At 44.3% G+C, this 24,235-nt stretch overlaps 1 protein-coding gene across 1 annotated transcript in view; it reads right to left on the bottom strand.

Moving 5' to 3' along the window:
* GAP43 (growth associated protein 43) overlaps window positions 1-15,448 on the bottom strand; it is a 57,908-nt gene extending 42,460 nt beyond the window's left edge. Inside the window, exon 1 of the mRNA XM_066572099.1 lies at window positions 15,343-15,448. Within this exon, the coding sequence (XP_066428196.1) occupies window positions 15,343-15,372 (30 nt within the window). The 5' untranslated portion in view covers window positions 15,373-15,448. The remainder of the gene's footprint in view (window positions 1-15,342) is intronic.
* Between the last annotated feature and the right edge of the window lie 8,787 nt (window positions 15,449-24,235).

Below are 24,235 nucleotides of genomic sequence, written 5' to 3'. Positions count from 1 at the left end.
GAATGCACAATTACTGCATCAGGGGAAAGCCCCCTAAAGATTTAATCATTTAATATGTACAAAAAAGCTACTGAACAGAGAATTACTTTGTTCAAAGGATCAGCTATACCCTTGCCTAGTTTTTGTCTGCTCTGTAGCTACCCTGAAACATCAGAGCTGGAATAGCAGGGCTGCTGCAGGGCAGAAGCACAGGGCGTTGATAGAAGTGGAGCAAAGGAAAGGCAGAAATCCTGTTTAGCACTTTCCATGCTCTGTATAACTGAGCACTATTTCACTGCCACTGGCAGTAAAATGACCTTCTGTTTACACCAGTACTTGAAGCTTGTGGTTTTTAAAAAAACTGGGCCTATCTCCAATTCTGATTAACTTCTCCAGACATTTCTGTACTGCTCAGCTTTCACAAATGGATTTCCAAATAGCAGAACTGCTTGGTATGGTACCCCTCTGAGGTACTCAGCATCCTCCGCTGTCTGCTGCACCTGACAGCAAGAGTTTGGAGGCACGTATCTAAGAGAAGTTGAAAAATTACAGGTTGAGGATATCAGCATCGATGATACCATACTGCATGAAGCTAAGAGAAAATGAATCATATGTGAAAGATGGAACTGGTTGGATATAATGAGGCAGAGCAACAAGAAGCACATTTTGCCCTCTGCAGGGATAGTTCAGAACCATGGAAGAGAAACAAGCAATCCTTGCCAGTGGGGCCACTTACTGCATTTTGTGAGATGGGAAGGCTGACCTTAGCTTGGTAAGGCCCCTTCAGTTCCAGGACAGGTGCTTACAAGTTACAGTATTATCTGCTGTCCTCAGTGCTTCTCCTTCTAGAGGGATAAGAAGCCAGAGAAGTCCCACAATCACAGATACTTCCAACAAATCTATCTCCTGATGTAGTCCAATGCCTTTTCTGCCACCCCTCCATTTGTGTGCTGTAGCAGTGCACATTTCCAAAAGTGTTACAGCAAGGTTAGCCTAAAATCCCATCTGCTTTGGGAATAGTAGGGACTATAAAATCCCCACCATCTCACAAAAGCTAACACAAGGTCTACATTTCCACTGCCTTCCTGGCAAATATGCATCAGGTTTGGTGCAGAGAGACAACCACATTTACACTTGGCAAGATGGTCTACACTTTCTTCCCTACACTGACAGCCTCTCCACTTCCATTCTTAAGTGGCAGCAGGACCCACAAACAAGACCTTCTCTTTTGGCCACCTACACTGCCTCCATGAAATCTCTTCTGATCACTCTGTCTTGACTGTCAGCTCTGCACCAGTACTTTGTGCACCCCTTGGAGAAGTAACTTTCTTCTGGAGATAATTCATGGACACAGAGGCTTAGGAGGCAACACAACAGCTCAGCAGCAGCTATCATATGTAGGCATGGTAGGAAAAAATCCCCGCCTATGCCTGACCAGAAAATTGTGTCTCATCTTACAAACCAGAGATCTGAGAAAGGCAATACAAGTATTCATGGTCTCCACAACAGCAACACCATATTCAGATTTGGAGAAGGCTCTCATCAATAAAAGTGTATGACAGTGTACTACCATGGTTCTTACCTCTTCTCAGACTCCCTGTTAAGTGCAATTTGAAGGCTCTGATCTCTTTCTTAGGTGCATCCTGGTGTGGAGCTTATGATCCAGACCCTGTTGTGAGCACAATCTCCCCACCTGGAGATCCGCCAGGGCAACAACCCACAAATTCATAAGCACAGCACAAGCTCAGAATACAGGACCTATGATAGCATGGGCCTGCTTGCTTCCACTACTTCAGGGCCAGTTCTACCTTATGAGATCCTCCCAGAAAGTGCCATAGGCAGAAACATGTTCCACCCCACAGACACAACAAAAACAACAACAAAAAAACCCAAACAAACAAACAAAAAACCAAACAAAAAACAACAAAAAACAAAAAAAAAACCAACAACAAACAAACAAACAAACAAAAAGACTAGCAAATAAAGCAAACAAATTATCTCTATTAATCAATTTATTCCTGGTGAAAAGAAGGGAGTGGAAGAAGAGAGGAACAAACCTATCCTTTTTCTGTCCTTTCTAGATTAATTCATTCAGAAGGGGTGTGAATACTAGTTTAAAAGCTATTGGTTGTATAAAGAGAAAACAGGCAGAATTACTGCAGTAGATTATTCCACTTTCTTCTGTGTCTCGGTTTCCTCACATGCAAATGGAGTAATAACAAGAGTGTTCCAGGACTGATCTTTTAAGGATTTTACCTCAAATATCAATGAAAAGTGTAGTACTAGTTTCAGTGATAACAGCTTTGGCCCATTTTTTCCCAATTATTTTGCAACCCACCATTCACAGGTACAAGTCAAAGGCAATGGGACTTATCTATTACATAAAAAGCCTGTCTTACAAGCATCTTTCTGGGCACATGTTAAAGGCAGAAGCAGAAAATGTAAAATGGAGACTACCTCTGAAACCTCACTTTGACCTCCTCCTGCAGATGCCTTTTAATAGTCCTTATTGTATCTTTTTTTTCCTTGAAACTGTCCCTCACCTCAGCTACTACAAAGGAAAGAGCTCACAGAGTGAGCAATTCAGTATTTTCCTGTTATCCTAATTTCAAGCACAGCAAAGTGCCTTATTTGCCACACACCATTCAAACCCATCACTGAATTCAGAATACTGATTTCCTCACGGTCTTTTTCTGTGTTGCTATTTTGCCATAATATCTCATTGCTTCACAGGCCTTAATGGATATTCTGCCAGGGAGATAGGTGGGGTTGTTATCTCTATTTTACAGACACTAAAATCAAACAAAAAGAGGCTAAGGCCAAAACGGCCAGAACAATGACAAATTTTGGGTCCCCATTTGGTGATGCCTCAGATTAGTATTTCCCCAGCTCAGTGTGTGTTGACAGCAAACCTCCATACAATAACAGCTCTGCACTTCTGCAAGTCAGACCCCAGGTGTCTCAAACTGAGAATCTAGAAAATGAGAACACACCAATTAGTGGCCACCCGTGGAAAACCTCATTTTCGTGGCCTTTTCATATCACATAGGAAATTGTGACAAGAGGCAGGAAAAAGCCTAATTCTTCAGGGCAGTATTCAATTGCCAAAATACGAGACCATTCTTCTGTTTTTGAACAGCCCCCTGCCCAATTCAATATATAACCTTCATCACTGTCAGTAAATGAAACAGGAGACCTATAGAAATCAGCTTTGTTTATGGCAAAACTCATTCAGTACCTAAGTGCATTCCATTCTGTGCACTGAATGAGACAGGGGTCCTATTGAAAAAAGGTACCAGTGTTTGATCTTATAATTAAGAACTACATTTTTATGTCTATTCATGAGAGAAGACAAATTAAAGATGGATAGGCAACCCTTTTAATTAATTTTCTGTATACTAAGTGTTTGACTTTGAAAACTAAATATATGCTTAATAAAGGTGTTTAATCTTTTCTTTTAAATGTAAACTAAAAAGGGAGAAAATAGGAAATTTCATCATTTGAAATCATAACATTCTCCTCCTTTGTATTATAAAGGTGCAACTGTTACCTATTAAATGGTTGCAAAATTCTTTGCACTTTCAAAGCTTTATTCCTCTGATCTCATCAGACAAATAGATTAAAAATCCACAGTGTCTATTTGAAGAAGACCCCTACCAAGAAAATTCTTGTCCAAACAGGAAAAGCCCAGCAAAGTTTGATGTAGATGAAAAGATTGTCTTTGACTATTGCAATTTATCTCATCTCCCCAAAGCTGGGTAATCCTGACTATAGGCAGGGTGTCTTGTTCTCCCTCTTGTGTTGTGAAAAGACTCGGGAATAAACAAAGGATATCTTCCTAAGGGTTATACAGATTTAGCATGAGATACTGGAAGATACCACAGATCAGCTTTAGCTCCTCTATATTTCCATGCAACAATAGCTCTAATGGCAGCAGAGGGGATTAAGCACTGAAGGTGACTTCTAGCAGGAGTACAGCACTCTGGTTGGGAATTTCTGAGTGACTGCCATACAAATGCTTTGAGACAATTCATGTCAGCCAGGTAGAAGAAGCCACCAATTGATAAATCCCTTGTAATAATTCTCCCGTGAAGATGATGAACAGGGCACATCAGTGTGGAGTTCCAGCAGATGTTTGTGTTCAGGAGACGGATGTTGGAACTAAGCCAAGGAAAAAGTTGAGATGTCTTGCTGAAACCACAGCCTAAAGTCCACTAGAAAATATGGGTAGAACTGGGCACCTCAGTGAATGCCTTTAGAACCTCTCTATAACAAATGCTGAAGACAGAGTGACATCTAAACAGTCTGGGTTTGGGCATCTTGCTCTGGTTATTGGGGAGGTATCTTCTGGTTTGGATCTAAGCCCCGAACCCCTGTACTGAAAAGAAAAAACTCTGTTCCTCTCTGACAGCATGTAGTAAATAACTATTTATTCAGTATCTCAGTGGACATACAGCTTCCCTTAATTATGGAAGATGTTGATCCAATCTCTACTGTACCTGAAAAGACCTCAAGTCTTACCTCCCTCCTACAAAAGACTGCTTAGAGCAAGCTGCTCCTAGCTTTTCCTGCATAAGCTCCTTGGCTTTTTCCACTGAAGAATTAAATAATCATCAGGCCAGAGAGAGAGAGCATACAAAAGTAAATAGCACTTTATATCCTACTGGTTAAACACAGTCCTGCAAGAGGACAGACTGGGTCCAGGTTCTGCTTCAGTGAATATTTGATAATAATCATATGAAATAGTGTTTAAGGAGCACAAGAGGTCATTTAGTCCATCCTCTGGTCCAGAGGTACTTCCTGCAGCCCTTCGGTGATTGAAGCTGCTATAGTTTACGCAATATATCACAGTGCATCACAATCTTTTTGGACTAACCATTAAAGACCATTACTCCTATTTTTATACATCATGGGCAGTGGGAACAGATTACTTCTGTTTTTTTTTCACTTGCCAGGCTAGCATCTGGACCACTCTTGGCCTTATTCCTTTTAGGTTAAACAACCCTAATTATTTCAATTGTTTCTCCTTTTACCTCAAGCAATTCTTACTATCCCAGTCTATATCCTCTCATTGGACCACACTTCCTCAGAGTGCAGTACAAAACTAAGGCAGGACATTTTAGCTGAGTCCTACATGTGTACATCAGAGCTGAAGGCTTATGAGATGTGTCTGACAGCCTGTGCTCCCACTTGCACAGCCTGGTAAAATGGTGTTCCACTTCCTGGCAACAGGATGATGTTCTAGCCTAACACTGAACTTGTGGTCCTCTAGAGACCCTCTCTGTCTTCCTGTAGGACACCCTGTGGTGTCTCATGTAGAACTGGCTGCAATTTATTAATCATTCCCATGGAAGGCACTTCATATTCACTCTGATGTTCAAACCAGGTCCCTGGTCTGACAAGCTTTTGTTGAATTACAGCAGTTTCCCCCAGCTCACCACAGCTGGTTTATGCCATCTTCAGATTTTATAAAACACTTCCTCTAGACAGTTACCCAGGTTAAAATTATACTATAAAGTACAATGTTGGTTAATGAAAATATGAAGCACTAGCGGGCCACAGCACAAGCTTGTGGCAACCTGCTCAATAGTCTTCTGTTTCAACAGGAAATCAGAGAGAATTGCTCATTGAGTAAAATTATCTACACCAGTTCTGCATCCCTGCTGTAATGCCTTCCTTTGGAACATGTTTCTTTGCTTCATTTATGATAAAAGACTGTGAGATAATGTCAAAATCCTTACAAATGACAAGGTATGACAACTACTTCCTCTGTATCCACAAGGCTTGTTACAGAAGAAAGCTAAATTAGTTTGACATGATCTGTTCTTGACAGATCTGTGCTGGCTCCTAATAATCTCCTTTATTTGATTATTTCCACCATTTTTTTTTTCTCCAGGAATGAAGTTAAACTGGGTAGGCTGCAATTTCTTATCTTCTGCTTGTTTTCAGCCTTCTGACACCTCATCCAGGCCTCATGGGTCTTCAAAGCATTCAAAGCTTATGGTACAGAGATTGCTTCCCTCACCTTTGTAAATAAGCTAGGATGACTTGAAAGAGCCATCTTACATCAGTACATCCTGATTTGTTCTGCCCTTTTCCTAGATCCTGATCTTCCTCCTTTGTGGCTCCTGTTACCTCTTCTAGCCCTCAACTTGCAGCTGATCACATTACTGAAGATCTGCAAAATTAGCATAAAATGCTTTGGCCCTCTTGACAATGCTGGATGTAAAGCTTCAATCACAGCTCTCCTCTCCTCTCCTCTCCATGAGCACCATAAACAGAGAGTCAGGATGATATTATTTCACTCTCTTGCTCTGGCTCAATTATTATTTTGTCTGTGTATCGAGTTGATTATGGGTTATAAAAGGATCATCTAGGCATGCCAGAAAAGAGCTTATGAATGTTATGGGGACATTACAGTTTTAAGTATAATTGTGTGAGAGCTTTAGACACCTCCACACTTAGAAAGGAAGGAAGGTCTAAAGTTCTACAGCCTGTGACAGACATCTCTAAGAACGTACTTCAGTTTAGAACAATCCCTTATTTCTCAGTTCAGAACAATGGTAAAATACTGTGAGGCATTTTAGACTCCACTTGGCAGTCACACCCTGATTAAAAAGTAATTAAATTCTACAAGATAAGGCATTGTCTTATGGTATCTCTTCCTGATTTGTGGAATCATACCACTCAAAGAAAGAAGACAATGAATAGAAGTAAGAATTAACTGTAAGAGTTCCTATGAGCCATTTGGGTCATTTTTCATTAATTTGTCTTTTTTTTTTTTCTTCATCTGCTACAAAATCTTGTACACTGGCATCATAATGGAGGGTTCTTTTTGCTGCATATCCAGTTTTACCATATAACAGTCAGCTTCAAGTATTGTTTCACATCTTAACTTTGCTAACTTTTCTCTGGAACTTATCCAACTTCTGTTTACTTCATGGAGATTTCAGCTGGCTTCAGTTCTTCTGTTATTTTGGAAGGAGATATTTTCTTTCCTTGCTCCATTTGCCCTTTCCTTAGGCTTTTATCTCTTCTAGCTGGTATTCTGAGTGGAATTTAGGATACAAGGGAAAGGCCATTTGCCAGTGCTGTGCTTTAGGCAGGACTGGTTGCATACCTATCAATTTTAACAATCAACATTAAGCATCAATTTTCTGCTATAGTTGTCAGTCTTCAGAATTCTATGTAGGACTTGAAATTCTCTTGGGTTTTCCAGAGGAAATGTAAATAGGAAGGGTTAAAACCACATCATTTCATCTTTTATCAGGCAAAGTCTCCATTCTGACAGAATCATAGCCTGTGCAATCCAGGCTGTTGCAAGCTGCCAGTCTGACTTCTCCAACATAACAAGCTAAGAATTAAAATGTTGAGACTAGGTGAAGTGAAAGTTCACAGTTCTAAGGAACACACTGAAGTGTCCCTGCAGGGGGTAAACTTTTGGTCCAGCTTCTAAAAGCCGCTCTGCCTCAGCTCCCCATCATTCCAGTACTGCCTCCCAGCTTCACCACTCCTCTCAGGCACAGCCGAGCAGTTGATGCCCTCCTTGCATTTGCTCAGCAGGTGATTTCCAGCAGTGGATTCCACTCTTACATGAAACCAAAGGGCTGCAATTTTACTGTCAGCAAATCAACAACTGACACCTGTTTCTTTACGTCTACCCTTCCAAACCTAGATGACTTTTTGTTAAATTATTTATAAATCCACCACTGAATGCTTTACTCCTAAAGCTGTGGGCAAACAGAAGGTGAAATGACACAAGGCGAGCAATGGTCAGCTCAAAACCATTGTGGTTTACATCCTGCTGGTTTCAATCTGAATTAATATAAATGACTGGCCTTTTCTGCAAAAGAGCATACCATAGTACCATGGTGCCCAACCTGCACACCCTGGAGTACTTAACATTGCAGATTTATAAGGTCATTGGATGCTGTTAATAAAATAAATGGATTAGACTCCACTCAATAGTCTGATGAACTGAATACTAATTGATAAGTCTTAACAGTTATAAGAATAATCGGAAATGTAAATTATTCTGTACATTACCAATTATTAGCAATCATCCCAATTCATAAATAACCTGAAGTTCCTGAAAGCACAGTAGCACTTCTAGGCAATTTTGGGAAGGGTGGAATAAAACTAGCTTCAGAGTGGGGTTCAGATCAAAACACATTCCCTTGCACTCCTGAATTTTAGGGGCATTCAAACCAAGTAAATGATATTCTTTTGGAGCCCTTTAGCTTTACTAATTATCAGCTCTTACAGAAAGGTGTATCCTCCAGAGAGAATGCCTAAATATTGTGAGATGTCCCAGCTTCTATAAATAGGGATATACTGTGATTATGGCTGGAATTAATTCAAGAAACTTCAGCTGCAAGATGAGTAATGAACAGGACTGACATTTATTGGCCATAATTTAAGAGACTGTAAGAACATCCTGGCTCCCCTTTTGAGACATAAATGCCAACCATCCCTGTTTGGCAGATTCAGGACATCCTGTCTTGGGCCAACAAGACAGCTGTAGCACAGCCTGCCACCCAACAGCAGCATTAGAAGCCAAGGGACAAGCCTGGAAGGAGCATGAACCATCCGGAAAGCAGGAATGCTGACACCAGTTTGTACTGCACACATTGCTCCTGTTCCAGCCACACCCTTCCCAGCTTCTGCTGTGGCTGGGGAACCTTTTACCTGAGCCAACAGGAAGGTGAGAAGTGAAGATGCACCACTTGCTGTCTCTGTCTAGGGATGCTCATCTGTGTCAGCTGCAACTCTGCCCAAGTGGAGAACTGAAGCAGATACAAAAGCAACTGGAGCACAAAGAAGGAACCCAGTTCTCCTTCAAATACCAGTGCTAGGAAAGGTGAAGGGAGCCAGACCCTGGTGGTAATGGCTGATGCTGCCAGCAGGAGTACTGTGTGGTCAAGGGAGCAGGGGGAAGGCAAGGAGCAGAACAGATGGGAAGAGGAGACAGAATGAATAACAGGCGGAGACAGCAGGAGCAGTGTAACTCCAAAAGCACAAATTCCTTTTGCTGTATTAAAAACAAATCACTATTTTCATTACACTATTCCTTCACCCCATACACATATTGTGGGCGGGATCACTGTGGTGGTCGGGGAGGAGCTATCACTCCAGTGAATAGCAGGGAGAAAACTAAGTTTTTAGCCCAGCTCTCAGGCTCTGGTCCATTGTAATAAAGCCTTGGTCTGAGAAGAAAATCAATGGTTTGTGTTGAAGGAGCTCAAGGGGCTAATAAACATCCTAGCACTGCAGGAGTGACTGAGGATGGATAAAGCAGAGCTTTGCCTGTCTAAAGCATCTCTCAGTTCAGGGCTTCTGAATCCTTTTTTTTTTTTTTTTTTTTCCACTCTAATTGTTTAGTTTCCAAATTAAAGAAGCATCTTGCAGAGATGGCCATAACAGTCAGAGAATGTATGCTTAGATCAGTCAGAAAGCAGGTTAATAGCACTGCCAGAAAGAGAAACCAGCTCTCCCTAAACCAATTCCTCTATACTGCCCTGTGGTGCTCACAACCATGAAAAGCCATCGAGTTTTACACATGCACTCAGCAGGTGATAGAAAGAGCCCAAAGGAAATATAAACACCTTCTCCACTTGAGGCCATCAGAGCTCTGAGGTTACACGTCACCTCCTGGTGTGCTCAGGAGGATCTTGGAATTATAGATTAAATGAGTGTGGATGGATTCCTGACTTTGATTTTGGACCTCAGATGTTGAAAGGTGTTTCATCAGGGTACCTGCTCTGGTACTCCCACAGCAAGATATTCTACCAGCAAACATTTGCACCCTCCACCATGCTTTTCTGGATGACCAACCTCCTATCAGCCCAATATTCCTCTGTGTAGAGCTACTGGGCTATGGTTGTTTCTTTATAACACTAAACACTGGGATTTCAAAACTTAGATGCAGACAGGTAAGGACTGCTGCCAAATCTACCCCTGAGACCTGTCAGATTCACAGCAAACAGGGGAATCACACAGTGACTTCCAAAGGGCATCAAAACAGAGAGCTGCCATCAAAAGGTTTCTCATCCTCAGGTATCTTTAGAGCACTGTCATCAGAGCTTTTGTTCATTCTCAAATCCAAAAAGAGCCCTCCCAGTGTAAGGAGGAAGCCCAAAGCAAGAAAGGAATCACAAGTCATTTATGTTCAGGAAGAGGACAACGGGAGGTTGTACAGAAGGAAAGATGCATGCCAGCAGTGCATGCACTGAGCAAATGGCAGTCAGCAATGCACCACCAGCCTTCCACAACCATGCAGAGGTCTCAGTTTATAGAGCATGGTGCTAATAACATCATGGCTGTGGGTTTCATCCCATATGGACCCTTCACTTAAAAGCTGGACTTGCTGATCTTTGTGGGTGCCTTCCAACTCAGAATATTCTATGATTCTGGAGCTTTTCTTTCAAATTATCTCAGCCAAAAGCAGAAGCAACCTTCAGGCTATAGCTGCTCTTTTACCTGGCAATGCACCAATCCCTCAGCAGATACTGTCTGCTTGGTAGAGATTAGGCAGAACCCAATTCTGCCCCATGTCCTCTGCCATGGACAGCACATGAAGCACACGAGTCACTATGAGGAACACATGCCTCAAAGCACAAGCACAGCAAATCCAAGCAGGAATACACATCCTTCATTTGCATCATGCAAGACTATCAGCCTACTTTCATCTTTCAAGGGCCTCATTTTCCTTCCCATCAGCACAGAAGGCATTGCAATTTGGCAGCTCCTAGCAGTGAGGAATTCCTGCTCTCTGGGAAAAGGGGAGAGGGAAATATAGCATCTGTGCAGGAGGATCCTAGGGTGGCATCACAAAATCCAAATCAGATAATATTCTGAGTTCAAAGGGATCCACAAGATCATCAAGTCCAGCACTTAAGTGAATGTCCCACTCAGGTATTGATCCCAACCTTGGTGTTAATAGCACCATGCTCTAACCAGCTGAGGTAATCTCAGGGTCCAGTGCAGCTGGCCTGCAAGTAGAGTCGATTTGAGGTGAAAACTCTTTGCACTTTCTCATTCTAGTCAGTCAAAGCCACATGACCAAAGGAGAGGTCCCTCTCATCTCCATCCCCAAGCAATGCCCACCCTTTCAGCATAGCATGGACAGAGCCTGGAGCTACAGCTCATTTCCTTATCCAATGGCAGGAGCAGCTCTGAGATATTCAGGCAGCCTCAGCATTAGGCCAGGACAAGTCCTCAGTTGGTTCCTTGGGCTGCACACGTGTCCCCAGCCTGGCATGGTCACACAGAAGATTCAGTGCAGCTCTCTAGGCAAGGATGCCTCTGCATACCAGTAGGTACTGCCTGACTGGTTTTTGCTGGGCCTTCGATTCAGGAGCAAGTGGCCAAAGACAATTTGGATCCACAGACTGATTTCTTTCCCACTGAGCACTATTGCTGTCCTTCTCCCACTGGAATCTCTGACTGCAATTAGTTCCCTAGGAGGGGGTTTGTCTGTGCCATTAAGAACAGTTACATTATATGATCTAGGAGAAATCAATGTCTCTAATAGTCAGCAAAGGCAGTGGAGGAGAGGGTGATGGGAGGGCTGTTTCTCTGGAGACACCCTTCTCAGTAGAAATCCCAGGGGTATTGCCCCAGGAAAAGAAATAGCGAGGACAGTAATTAAACTTCCATGGAACAATTGTTTACTGGAAGAAGCACAGAAGCTGCTCAGTGTCTCTCAGAAAGGCAGAGGCAGTGGCTAGATTCTCCCTAGGTGCAGATGAAGTGCCTCTGCCCTGAAATCAGCAGTCTGTGGTGATTTACACCACAAGTGGTGGGAGGCAATTGGTGGGAGGAGGGGTGTGGATAGACACCTTTCCTTTAAAATACCCCTTTTCCACTGTCCACAGTGGTATTTTAAGGTAAGACCACGCCTTGCAAGTATTGAAGCATCTGGATCGTGCAGTATAATTAAGTTACCCTAAATGAAGCCTGAGACATTTGAATACCCTGAAGCAAGAAAACCTTCACTCTGCAGGCATCTTCCTCTCTCTCTTTTTCTCCATTTCCTCCTTCTTGTACACCTCTGCAGATCCTGGAGTGACAAGCCACCTCACCGGCTGGCTGTAATTGCTGGAACTGTTCCCTAATGCTTTTCTCTTCTCCAATTGCATTAAACTGCATCTTTAGAGTTACAGCCCTGTTTATTCATGCTGCTCGTGTGGAAGGGGGAAGAAATGCAGACTGCCTCTTCTCCCCTCTCCCTCCTTTGATTTGATGGGTGTGGCAGGTTTTAAACCTTTGCAGCCGCTGGCTCTCCGGCGCTGGGGTGAGGAGGAGTGGATGGAACAGGAGGGAAGCCATCGTCTATGGCTGGTGATGAATGGGACTCATCTCACCCACAAGTGGGAAACCTGCTTGCGGGTTATTGTTTAATCACTCATGCAATCCAATAGTGAGCACATACCCCCATAATGTCCATCTGTTCTAGTATGCAGTGCATGCAACACTTGCATTTCTAGCCACCTATCTCACTGCCCAGCCCTGTGTGTTACTGACTGCATCTCTCGCTGGCAGGAAAGGCTGAGTTCAGGTTTTCAGACACAGCTCAACCCAGCTTTTCAGTTATGCTACCTCTCAGCTGATAATTTTGTGGGCTCAGATTCAGAGGTGCAGTCAACTGTAGGCAGAAATGACAACACTTAGATATCTACATCTCTCATGGGCGGGCACAGTCAGTCAGTCAGTCAAATACTTCACTCTTCACACTGGCATCACACCCACAAGAAAAGAATAATCTGCAAGGTATGAGCGTGTGAATATATTTGTCTCTGAGGGGTGGGAGGACAGACACACACAGGCACACCTAGACACAAATGTGAAGAGATTTCTTCCACGCCCAAGCCTGTAATTTCAACATTTTGCTCCTTAACTGCCAAAAAGGCGGGACATCAGGGACTTCCCCTGAAAAATAATTTGAGGAGAGCTGCCTTTATTTTGGGAAGGAAACTCCTGCCAGAGCTGAAGAACCCATTCCATCTTTTTCTCTCAGTGAAAGGTCTGGGTGGGGACAGAGGAAGCGCACATGCCGAAAACCGAGGTCTTTTTCTCCTCCCAGTCAGGGCTTTCTCTCGTGTACGATCACCCTTCCCGAGCGAGCCGCTGTATTGCCAGTTTGGCAATTGCGGTGCGCGTTCAGGTAGAGGAGCAGCAGCTGGGCTCGGAGCCCACCCCTAGGCACGAAGGGGCTCGGGCAGGCGCGGTGGGGCGGCGTGGCTGCGGGAGGCTCGGGCATGGAGCGTGCGGAGGGAGCGCACGGCGAGCCCGCGCGTGTGCCCGGGGCGGCGGGGAGCGCTCGCCGAGCGGGGCCGAGCGCCGCGGGCACGCGCAGAGACAGGGGTGTGTGCCCGCGGTGCGTCCGGGCGGGAGCGGGCACTGAGGGCTGTGTGCCAGAGGGGCACCTGCATGCCGCGCATTCCTGAGCGCCACGGAACACAAAAAGACACGAGTAAGCCCGGAGAGGTGTAAAGAACAGATACATCGGAACATCATTCGGGAGCTTCAATGCCCAACATGCGATGGTACGGGCAGAATGATCCCTATTCCCCCGTAGCTCTCTTCTGACTCCAAAGAACCCCAGAGCTCCTACTTTATTTTAAAATTTGCCGTGCACCTCCGCCCACTGCTCTGTCACTTTGCCTCCCTGTCTGCCTTCCTTCTCCTCCTCTGCTCTTTTCATCCCGTATTTGCCATCAGAACGTGCTCTGCTGGCTGACTGCAACGTGTTCCCCCCTCCTCAGCCTTCACCCCCTCCTCCCAGATTTTGGTGAGCACATAATTAATTTCAGAGTATTGAAAAACCCGCATGAGGAAAAAACATAGGATGACGCAGGGTCTCCTTCTATCCCAATCACTTGCCCCTCCCCATTATTCTACAAATTTCTCCTTCGTTTGCTAACACACATCTCCATTCAGAAACACACTTTAACCTGAATCTTCTTGCAACACTGTGTTGTTCACAGGAACTGTAGTTACTCACATCAGCGTGTGAATAGAATACTGCAGTGCTGTGCTGTAAAAGACACTGAAATTTATGCATATATAAAGAAAGTAATCAGTATAGTGCTGTGCCTGAGTTGAGTTTTGTGCTCAGAACAAGGACCAAAGCTCCTTGTTGCTACCTACAAATCCATAATTCTTGGAAGTTTCTAAAATGCCTTGCAAAGATATCTAGGGTCAGTTCCTGCCTCAAAGTTCCAACTGCATAAATCCAGTATCTTCCCGAGGAAGTCCAAGAGGTTCAGCCAAAAAGGCTTTCTTAATCAGGAGTAGGTTTGGGCTTTCACACAAAATAAAAGGGGGAAGGGTGAGGGGGAAATGATCTAAGTAGCTTTTTTTTCCCTAATTTCATTATCATTTTGGACACAACAATTTTGACACTGAAATGAGCCCTCACCCAAACCTTCCATCATCTCAATTCCCTTACAGCAAAAGCCAGGCAGTACCAGGACAGAAAATGAGTGGGTTTCCAACAGGTTCACACCGTGAGCTTCTCTTATCCCACCCCAGTTCGGAGCTAACAGAGGCGTGGTCCTCTGTGTCTTTCCCAGCTGGTGCACAGTTGTCTAACTGGTTGTACTATGAAGGGTATTGCAAAGAGGGTGACTCTCCCTATCCTAAGGCTAATGCTTTTGTTATTATTTAATTGGATTTTTCACTGTAGCATAGGTTAAAAAAATTCCTTCAGGTTAATTCTTGCTCAGATTGTTGCAACACAAAAAAAATGAATACACCTGTCCTCTGCGCCACCTCACAGCATGGGCACATAAAGCATCTCCCATTCATCAGAAACAGGAGCAATTGAGAGCATTCTGACCAGGGATCAAGGCTCACTGGGCATCCGTTCCTTTTTGGCATAAGATGAAGAATTGCTTCCTTTATCTCTAAGGTAGAGCCAGAGCTCATCACGTTTCCTGCCAGCCGCAACACTCCCCTCCACTTCCCCCCCCCCACCCCATCCACACCCTCAGAACCACAGACAGAAAACCCTAGGCAATATAACTGCCCCTATTAAAGAAAAAAAAAGAAAAGAATAGAGGGGGGATTCTAGTAGCTCCCCCAAATGTGGATGTAGGCCACCCCCCTTCCCCACATCACCAGCCCCGGAAAGGCAAAACAGTCACGTTGCAGGGTGTGAAAAGAACCTTCAGTCGCAAGATGCTAAAGAATTGCAAAATAGACGTCTTCTGAAAGCAGCTGAAATTTCCTCCCCCCTTACCCCAACCTCTACCCCAGCCCCTCACACACTCAGGCAGACACGCACCCCACGGACATACGGACATCTAGCAGCCTGGGAGGCTTCTTAACAGAAAGAAATATAAAAATCTTAAGCTCTACCTGTTTTGTTCTTCTCATACAGCACAGCATGATCGTATTGTCCCCTTCCTTCCTTCTTCTTCCTTCCTTCTCCTCTCTCCTTTTCCTCTTCTCTCTCTTATCTCTCCCCCCCACCCTCTCCACTCCCTCCCTCCCTCCCTCTCTCTCTCCCTCTCTCTCTCGCTCACACACACATACACACACGAGCACACGCGCGCACACGCACACCAGGGCAGTTAGCAGCAACTGGAAGGTCCACAGCTACTGCTCATCACACATGCACACGCTGCCTCTCCCTGCCTCCCTCCCTACCCTTCCCAGAATTGTTCGCCAGCTCTCCCTGACTCGTCACCTCCCCACCCCACCCCCACCCCGGCAGCCACCCCCACCCCCCCAAGTCCCTCGCCAGCCTCATGAATAATTAAAATCTTCAATCTGGACCCAATTACCCAACGACTTTCCCACTGTACAGAGGCGACAAGGGAGAGGGGACACTGCGGGCTGCGCAGGGGTGGGGTGGGCTGGGGTGTGTCTGGGAGGCACCGGGCGAGCAGGGCACCGGGCGGCTGGGGAGCCCCCAGCCCTACTCCCACCGCAGCAGCCAAAGCCCCCTGGCCACGGCCAGGAGGGGGATTTATAAGTGAAGAAAATATAAATCTTTGCTTGGGTGGGGTGGCGTGGGATGGGCACGGAGGGGAGAAGAGGGAATGGAGGTACTGCCACAGCAGGCAGTATATGCCGTGCACAGGTGATGTACCGTACCGTAGGTGGGAGCTGCGAGCTAAACGGGAGCTGGTAAATATGTTAAAATGGCTGTTAAAAATCCCTCTCCCCAGCACACTCATAAACATATATGCACGTGCTGCCTTCTCCCTATGTGCAGGCATAAACCCTGAATAGTGATGTCCTGCACCACTAAACGGGACAACTTTCTCCCTTGTTCCCTCACTCCATCCCACAGATCTTCCACAGGCACAGAAAGCGATACTCCTACAACAGATTTTTTTTTTCCCCCAAACAGAATAGCTTCCAAACCCACAGAAATCCCTTTTCCTTCCATATAGATCTCAATTAATTTCCATGCCGAAGTAATTTCTACACCTATTGATCTCTGCCTGAAAATTGCTGTGAACTATTGCGAGGCAGCTGTGCGTGTTCACACATGGAGGCAGCCCCATGCACGTCATGCAGCAGCAGGAGTGCATGGGTCTGCATGCACAGGAGATCATGGCGATGCAGGAGCCCCAGCAAACATTAATGTGCACATGCACTCCCTCCCAAGCACGTCTGGAAAGTTATAGCACCATGTTTTCTCAGAATATACAAGAGCTGGATAGCTGTATCTGTTATTGGGAAAAAATATCCCACATAACAGTTAAACCAAAGTCTGACAATGTTGGGCATGTCAAATAATATTTTTTTTAATTGCTGAATTTTTAGGATTTCATCGACCAAAATTCAAATTTTGCTTATTTCACTTACTTAGTCTGGGAGGCACAGTCAGATGCTGTTCTCTATTTAGTACTAATGTCACTACATCAGCTCCTCTGCCACACACAGCATGGAGTTACTTTTAATTTATTTTTAATATAAAACTGCCTGCAAAAGAGAAGGAAATTGTCTTAGGTTATTACTAAGGTCTTTGCTCTTTAATTACATCTAAATACATTATTAATACAAATATTCATGCATGTGTGCACACTTATACAAATAAATGCATACGTATATAGATACAGTTTCTGGAATACCCCTCAGTACAGACTCCTACATAATCATATCCTGTTGCTATGATATCATTGCAGTTCTCAGTACACCATTTATTTTAAGAAAAGCAAACAGCATTTTTAAAAAAATCTAGCTAGCTATCTACATCTGTATGCAATTTAAGAAAGTGTATTTTGGGGTCAAGAAGGTATCAGCATTAGTCCTGGGTTACAGACTAGAAAAAGAAAATAATGATATGGTAATGACATTCAGAGAAGATACTATACTGGGAAGAGTTGCAAGTACCAGCTGACACCGAAGTAGACCAAAGGATTAAGTAACGAAAATCAGATTCAGCTTCAGAAAATGCATGCAGAGAAAAAGAAGGCAAACTGTGCAATCATAAAAGAAGAGAGGTAAGAAGTGGAGTAGTAGAAAGCAGTGGACATCACATTTGAGGAAGAGATCTCTGTGACGTACATCGCTGCTGACGACACCATGCCAAGGCACTGAGGAGCAGTGCAATGGCATTTTGAATTACACCTGGGGGACTTAGGAGCCTCTGCCTTGGCCCCTGGAGTTGCTGGGGGCTCATCTCCATGACGAAGAGAAGGTGTAATGAGCTTGTAGGCACTTGCCAACCCACATAGCTGTTCCCCATGCCACTGGGAGATGGGAATCCCCTGGTCAAACGTGTCTGAGAGCTTCAGCTGGGTCTCCTTTTGGTGACAATGAAGAGAAACGGGAACTTTGAGGGTGTGACTCAGACCATCCTAAAGCAGGAGCCTAAACTAGGTCAGACAAATCACGCTTCAGAAGTGTTATAGAAGCTTCATTTTCTTCCCACTGACAAGGCCTTTTTAGGGAACCTCCCTGTGCTAGGGAGCCCTGATGAGGAAAGCCTTCCCAGCCCCCAACTTTCTCAGACACCCACCTCGAGGGGGAGCAGGCTGGCAGCAGAACTGTGCTGGTGCAGTCAGGGAGGGTCAGGCTGTTTTCCTGTGCTCACCCCCATCAGTCACAGCCAAAGGCAGAGCCAGCTCTCTTCATGCCCAGCCCCACAAGCACTGTATGCTCCAGTTTATCACAAGTAACTTTTGGCAAAAAGACAAAACCTCTTCAATGTGTTGCCCAAACCTACAGACTTAGTGGTGAGTAGCTGGTCTTCTGCACCTGAAATTCTTCAGCAAATCATATAGTTCTGACAATCATATCCCAGCCATGGATATCCATTGCCCTGCCATTTTGGCTGTTTTCACTTCAAACTGTAAAGTAAATTATCTCATAACACAGCAGGAAGAGAGGACAAGTCCACAGCAATGAAAAAGCCAAAGAGAATGAGAGGGAAATAAAGGCACAAACTTCACTCAGGGAGTTAATGAAAATCAGAAGCAAAAATTAAGGGAAGAAGAACAGGCAAATCTCTATCTCTTTAAGTGCCCAATTGAAGATGGGATGCTTTCATCCAAATGACACCTTTGTCTCTTCAGGGCACTGCCAGCTCTGGCTCATTCAGTACTCCTTCGGAGTCGCAGGATAACACTGCATCACGCAGTGTGGATGTGCCCTGAAAGGCCCCTTTGACCTTGGCATTTGAATCTACACAAATAAAAGGAAGAGCAGTTCCATAGAATAACATGAATGGGGGACCAGGTAAGTCAGCTAGAAGAAGGGGGTGAACAACCACCGTAGATTTTAAAAGCTTCATCTGTGAGACTTCACTGAATGACAGCTAAGGAGGTGGAGAAGTGTGATATTTTCAAAAGCTACACGCCTTTAGAAGGGAATCATCTGGAGTGATATATAGTCCACTGTTTGGTGTATGCTGCGTGTTGCTTCACCATGAAGGGCCATGTGGTTCATATAAAGTAATTATTATGGTGACTCCTTTAATTCAAAGTAATATCTTTAATTTTAAAGGGTAAAAATCTTTTCAAAATAAGAAGACATATTAGTGGTTATTACAAAATAAGGTGGGTGGAGTAAGAGACACAAAACTGTGCTTTTAAAGCCTGTTCAGTTCTGCTTCAAGGTTACCCCAGTAGCTTGAGGTCCATATAGATTGAAAGAAAATTTATCTTCAGTCCAGCCGCTAATTTTGGTTCAATAGCAAGACATCAGATTCAGTTTCATTTTGAAGAAGCGCATAGTTCCAAACTGCTCCTGGGACTGTAATCAGGTTAATTCCCCAGCCAAACAAAACTAGATGAAACCAAGAAGAAAACAGTTTGCATATAAGAGCTGTCCCAGTGGTAACCATACTAAACTGAAGAGGCGTCTCTTTGAGAGAAGTACTGTGAAAGTCCCGTTACTAGGGATATTTAAAGCTTCAGTAAAAACAGCTCTGAAGTGAGCGACTTGCTTTCATTGGGAGATAGACTGGGTTTTCTCTCTATTCATATCTTCCACATATAGTGGTAGCCTTGCCTTTTGTTAGCCAACTTTCATGCTGGCAGGAAAAAAGCCAATTTCATAAAGATTTTTTGGTATCCTCATTTGAATAGGCATTCCTGAAAATCCCACTGTGGGACCACTTGTAATTTCAGTCTCCTCAGTAGCTTTGCAGGTCTGGTCTCATTTGTCCTCACTTTCAGTCATCTATGTCTTAGTGACAAAAACCAATGCAGTGCAACACTACAACCAAACTCCTTTTCTAAACGATTTAGACATAGTCATGAATCTTCTCGGAGGAGTGCCCATTTTTCAGTATAAGGATCACTTATGTCAATTTACCTTAGATTTCACTTAATCCTGAATTATTAATATTAGAAAAGGAGAGCCTAGTTTATTTTGACCTAAGACCGAAATAAGAGGTTTTAAAGCCATGATTTTCAAAGCCACAATGCCACTTACTCTTGCAGAGCAGGCTTCAGAAAATGCCAGGAATGCTCTAATTCATCCAGTGTCTTTAATGACTGCTGGGTTACTTATCCTGGACGATACTGAGCTCACGTGACATTAGCACCTGTTGCCATCAGGCTAGTCACAGGGATGTACACAGGTGCTCTGCCTTTGTTCCCTGTGATTTCCATTTTTCTTCCCATGCTGCACAGCTGGGCTCACAGCACTGAAGACACCTGACTTTACAATATCCCACATAATAAGAAATGGGCTCAATAATTTCCCTGTTTTCAGCATTTTAGAAAAAAAAATGTTTTCTATAAATTGTGTGGTATATACATACTCAAATACCTGGGTAAAACCATGGGGAGAATAATTTTAACATGCACAAAGAATGATCTGAACAACTCCTGGGTCAATGTTAATTAATATTGAGCTTCAGAATCATCAAAAATTCAAACATAACAGTTAAATCCCAGCAGAGCTTAGTGCTGAAACTGTAACTCTTCAATAAAATGAAGTCTAATCTGCTTGTCTGTCAAAAAGAAAAATGTCATCACAGAAAGCAGTCAACCTATCAGCTATTATTCTCAGTGTAGTTGTAGTTTGCCATGGGAGAATGTGATACTTTACAAGCCAAACCAAATGTGAGACAGGATGACCCAGGAAGTCCCTTTCTTATTCTCCTGGGATCCTTCAATATGTGCTGTGGTACACAGTCCCTCCTGCTGTAGCACAGGCTCAGAAAAAGCAAGCTTTGAATGAGAATCAGTGTCAACCAGGAGCTCAGCATAGGCCAATTTCCCCTGCTTCTCAGGCTGGCCCCACCCTTCACTCTGTCCTGCAGTGCCATGACGAGTGGCTGTCAGAATCCAGGCTCACACCTCACAGGGCCAGTGGGGATGGCTGTGCTGTTCTGTGCTGCGGGGAGTGGTGGGGCTGAGGCGTGAGACCCACACACTGACTGCACACATGACTGGAGAAGGAAAGTCCACCCTCAGGTCTGTTTTACTCCTCTCCTGGCTTCCTCTTCCTCCTCTTCCTCTAGTGCCATTCCCCTGGCACTGCAGTGCTGAATACGGGAGCTGCCCAGTGATACCAGTATGATGACATGACAGTACTGTGGTGTGAGGAACAATTTCCTGAGCCTGCTTTGCACCACCTGGTCCTGCTCTGCTCGTGCTCACAATGCCCCTCATTGATGCCAGGGTGAGGATGATGACCTGGATGCTTCAGCACTGGGAGGAAGAATGAGCAGAGACAGGTTCATCCTCCTTCTGTGCTGTCCCCTCAGCTGACCAGACTCCTTCTTCTCCCTAGACTAAGAGCTGACTTGAGCTGAAGCAGCCTGCATGAGGGAAGGTACATGGGGTACCCCGGACAAAGACAGGAAATGAATGAGGGGGAAAACAACTGAAGACCTCCCTATGGCCTTAACTGGCACTTCAGTGTCAGCTGTGGAGTGAAGTTTCCAGAGATGAAGGACACCCAAAAGGCCAAATCTGCCTTTCAGGCAAGAGATTTAAAAATTCTAACCATGGTCATGCTTCATGCACAGGCACATGGTGACCAGGCCACACATTGATTGGGATCAATGATAGAAGATAGAAGCAAACTGCAAAACACAGACTGTTAATGGATGTAGGAAGTATTTGTATTGGAGAAGCAATGGAGTGAGCTGACAGGACCCTTTCACTTACCCACAGCTGTACATGGGGGAGTTAGAACAGCAAAGATCTACCAAGAATTGAAAGAGTGGGAAAACTGTAAACATCCACTTGCTGTTAAGGACCTAAAAAGGCTGACTCGCCTTGACTTCATTTAATTTAGCCACAAGATAGCTGCTGAGAGGGAAGAGGAAAGTCCAGATCCCTCAGTCTGCCAGGCAGACATGGTATATGCAGAGGATTGTTCCCTTGCAGTAGGATCTTCAGCACAAAACTCACTGCATCTGATTGAAGTGGAAGAGCTTCCCAGTCCAAAACACAGAGCTTGGACAGAGAATGGGTCATAGTTGAGTCTCACCACAGCTAAAATTTTGTTACAATTAAGAGTTCTACATTATCAGATCCACACCATACCCAACCTTCTTAAGAGTGCCCTGGTACAGCAATTATTATTTCTTTTCCAAGACCTCACTGCTAGCCAAAGGAATTCACCCCAGAGGACAGGAAACACAGATGGAATTTTATTAAGAGTCCAGGTCTGTGCAGGCGGGAATCCAAATCTGCTGCCCTGTGCATGGAAACTGCATTACAGCAAAGGGCCCTATTTTAGCTCAGCTCTACAGGATACCAAGCTATGTTTCTGGACTGGGATTTTCTGGAGGTTTAGGAGTTGCTCCAAGCACAATGGTGAATTTTCTGTGCAAGTCTGAGGGATTAGATCACTCCCCAAGCAATTCTGGTGGCAAGGAGAAAACTAAACTTTCTGGAGAGGGGCCTAATTTCTCAAAGCAGTCTACTCACTACCAGACATAACTATTCTATACAACAAAGTGCCATATCCCCTGCATGCCTGGCACTGTGACATGCTGCCAGCCTTGGTTCCCACCTGCTGCACCTCTTTCTTTGCCCTACAACCTGCATGCACAATTCACTCAGGTTGTCTCTGGTGTAGTTGCCACCCAGAGCTGTCCGTCCCCTCTGTCTAGTAGCTGAGGCACAGCATGACACAAGTAGAGGCCAGAGAGGGTTTCTGAGCCTGCAGAAGGCAGCAGGAAGCAGCAAGGGAGGTGATGAGGACCCACAGTCAAGCACAGAGAGACCTTTATGCCTGCTCTGGTAATGACACAGCAGATGCAGGGCTCAGTGGAGGGGGAAAGGTCTGCTTCAGCTCGAGGGAGAAAGGAGGAAAAAGGCATTAGTTTACCACCTACATCAGAGAGGACGAGCATACTGACCTAGATGGTCTTCTCGTGTGTGTTCATCTCAGTGGGGTCAAGTTTAAACTTATTTTAATAACATATGCTATAAAATTTGAAGGGTAATACTTCCATGTTGCCCTAATTTATTCAGCTAGAGAGGAGGAAAAAGAAGTTCATTCTCTGTTTGTTATGAAAGCTAAGCTAAAATATGAACAATGTTCCATAGTAAATGATGGAGAGTTTGACAATCTTATCTGTATCATATCATCATATATTGAAAGGTTCTATTGTTAAGAATACCTACAAGAGAATACAGTTTTATCTGCTTCGGGAAGTGTAATTCTGAGCTTTCTCATTTTAGAGTTCTTTTCAAGTCAGGGATCTGTGTTAGGTCTTTATAAAGTTAGAAAAGCAAATAATATATGTCCAACTTTCTTAAAATTAGTCACAGTTCAAAAATAACACCACCATTGCCTGGGCTACATCAAAAGCAGCATGGCCAGGAGGGCAAGGAAGGGAATTCTGCCTCTCTACTCTCTCTACTGTAAGATCCTGCCTGCAGTACTGCACCCAGCTCTGAGGTCCTCAGCAGAGGATGGACATTGACCTGTTGGAATGAGCCCAGAGAGGGTCACCAAGATGGCTGGAGGGATGAAACACTTCTCCTAAAAGGCAGGCTGAGAGAATTGGGATTGTTCAGCCAGGAGAAGAGAAGGTTTCGTGGTGACATAATTGTGGCCTTCCAGTAACAGAAGGGAGCCTGCAAAAAAGATGGAGAGGGACTTTTAACAAGGGCATGTAATGACAGGACAAGTGGGAATGGCTTCAGACTGAGAGTACTACTGAGAGTATTACTAGGAAGAAATTCTTTATTGTGTGGGTGATGAGGCACTGGAAGACATTGGCCAAAGAACTGGTAGATGCCCCATCCCTGGAAGTGCCAGGTTGGATGGGGCTTGGAGCAACCTGGTCTAGTAGAAGGTGTCTCTGCCCATGTCAGGGACTTGGAACTAGATGACCTTTAAGATCCCTTCCAATCAAAACCATTCTATGATTCTTTTCAAGAACAGCACTGAGTTCTGCCTAAAACTTTATATGTCATTAATTTCCTTCTTAAGGCTAAAAGCTTAAAAGCAAAATAAATCAGAGAAAACAAAACACTCAGTCCTCAGGCAACATGAAACACAAAAATGTAACAACCTGACAGTGTCAGATAATCTCCATGTTGCATATGACACAGGCCAGCTCCCTGCTTAGCTGTCAGCCACTAACAAGGAATGTTAAAATGGCAGCATGGCCAATTCATTTTTGCATTAAGCTCAGTAGTTACCATGCCATGTCTTGAGGCATGGTGATGCCCTCAAGGTCTTCCAGCATTTCCTGTAACCCTTGGGAACTAATAGGCTAAAACAGCCAACAGGGAGAGGAAAGTTGCTGAAACACAGAGCTCATTTAGTACTCTTGCTTGAAAGCCAGTGAAGGTTATTAATTTTTAGATCTTTG

The sequence above is a fragment of the Molothrus aeneus genome, chromosome 2, assembly GCF_037042795.1.
Source record: "Molothrus aeneus isolate 106 chromosome 2, BPBGC_Maene_1.0, whole genome shotgun sequence".
NCBI lineage: Eukaryota > Metazoa > Chordata > Aves > Passeriformes > Icteridae > Molothrus > Molothrus aeneus.
This window is presented reverse-complemented; position numbering and strand designations above follow the sequence as displayed.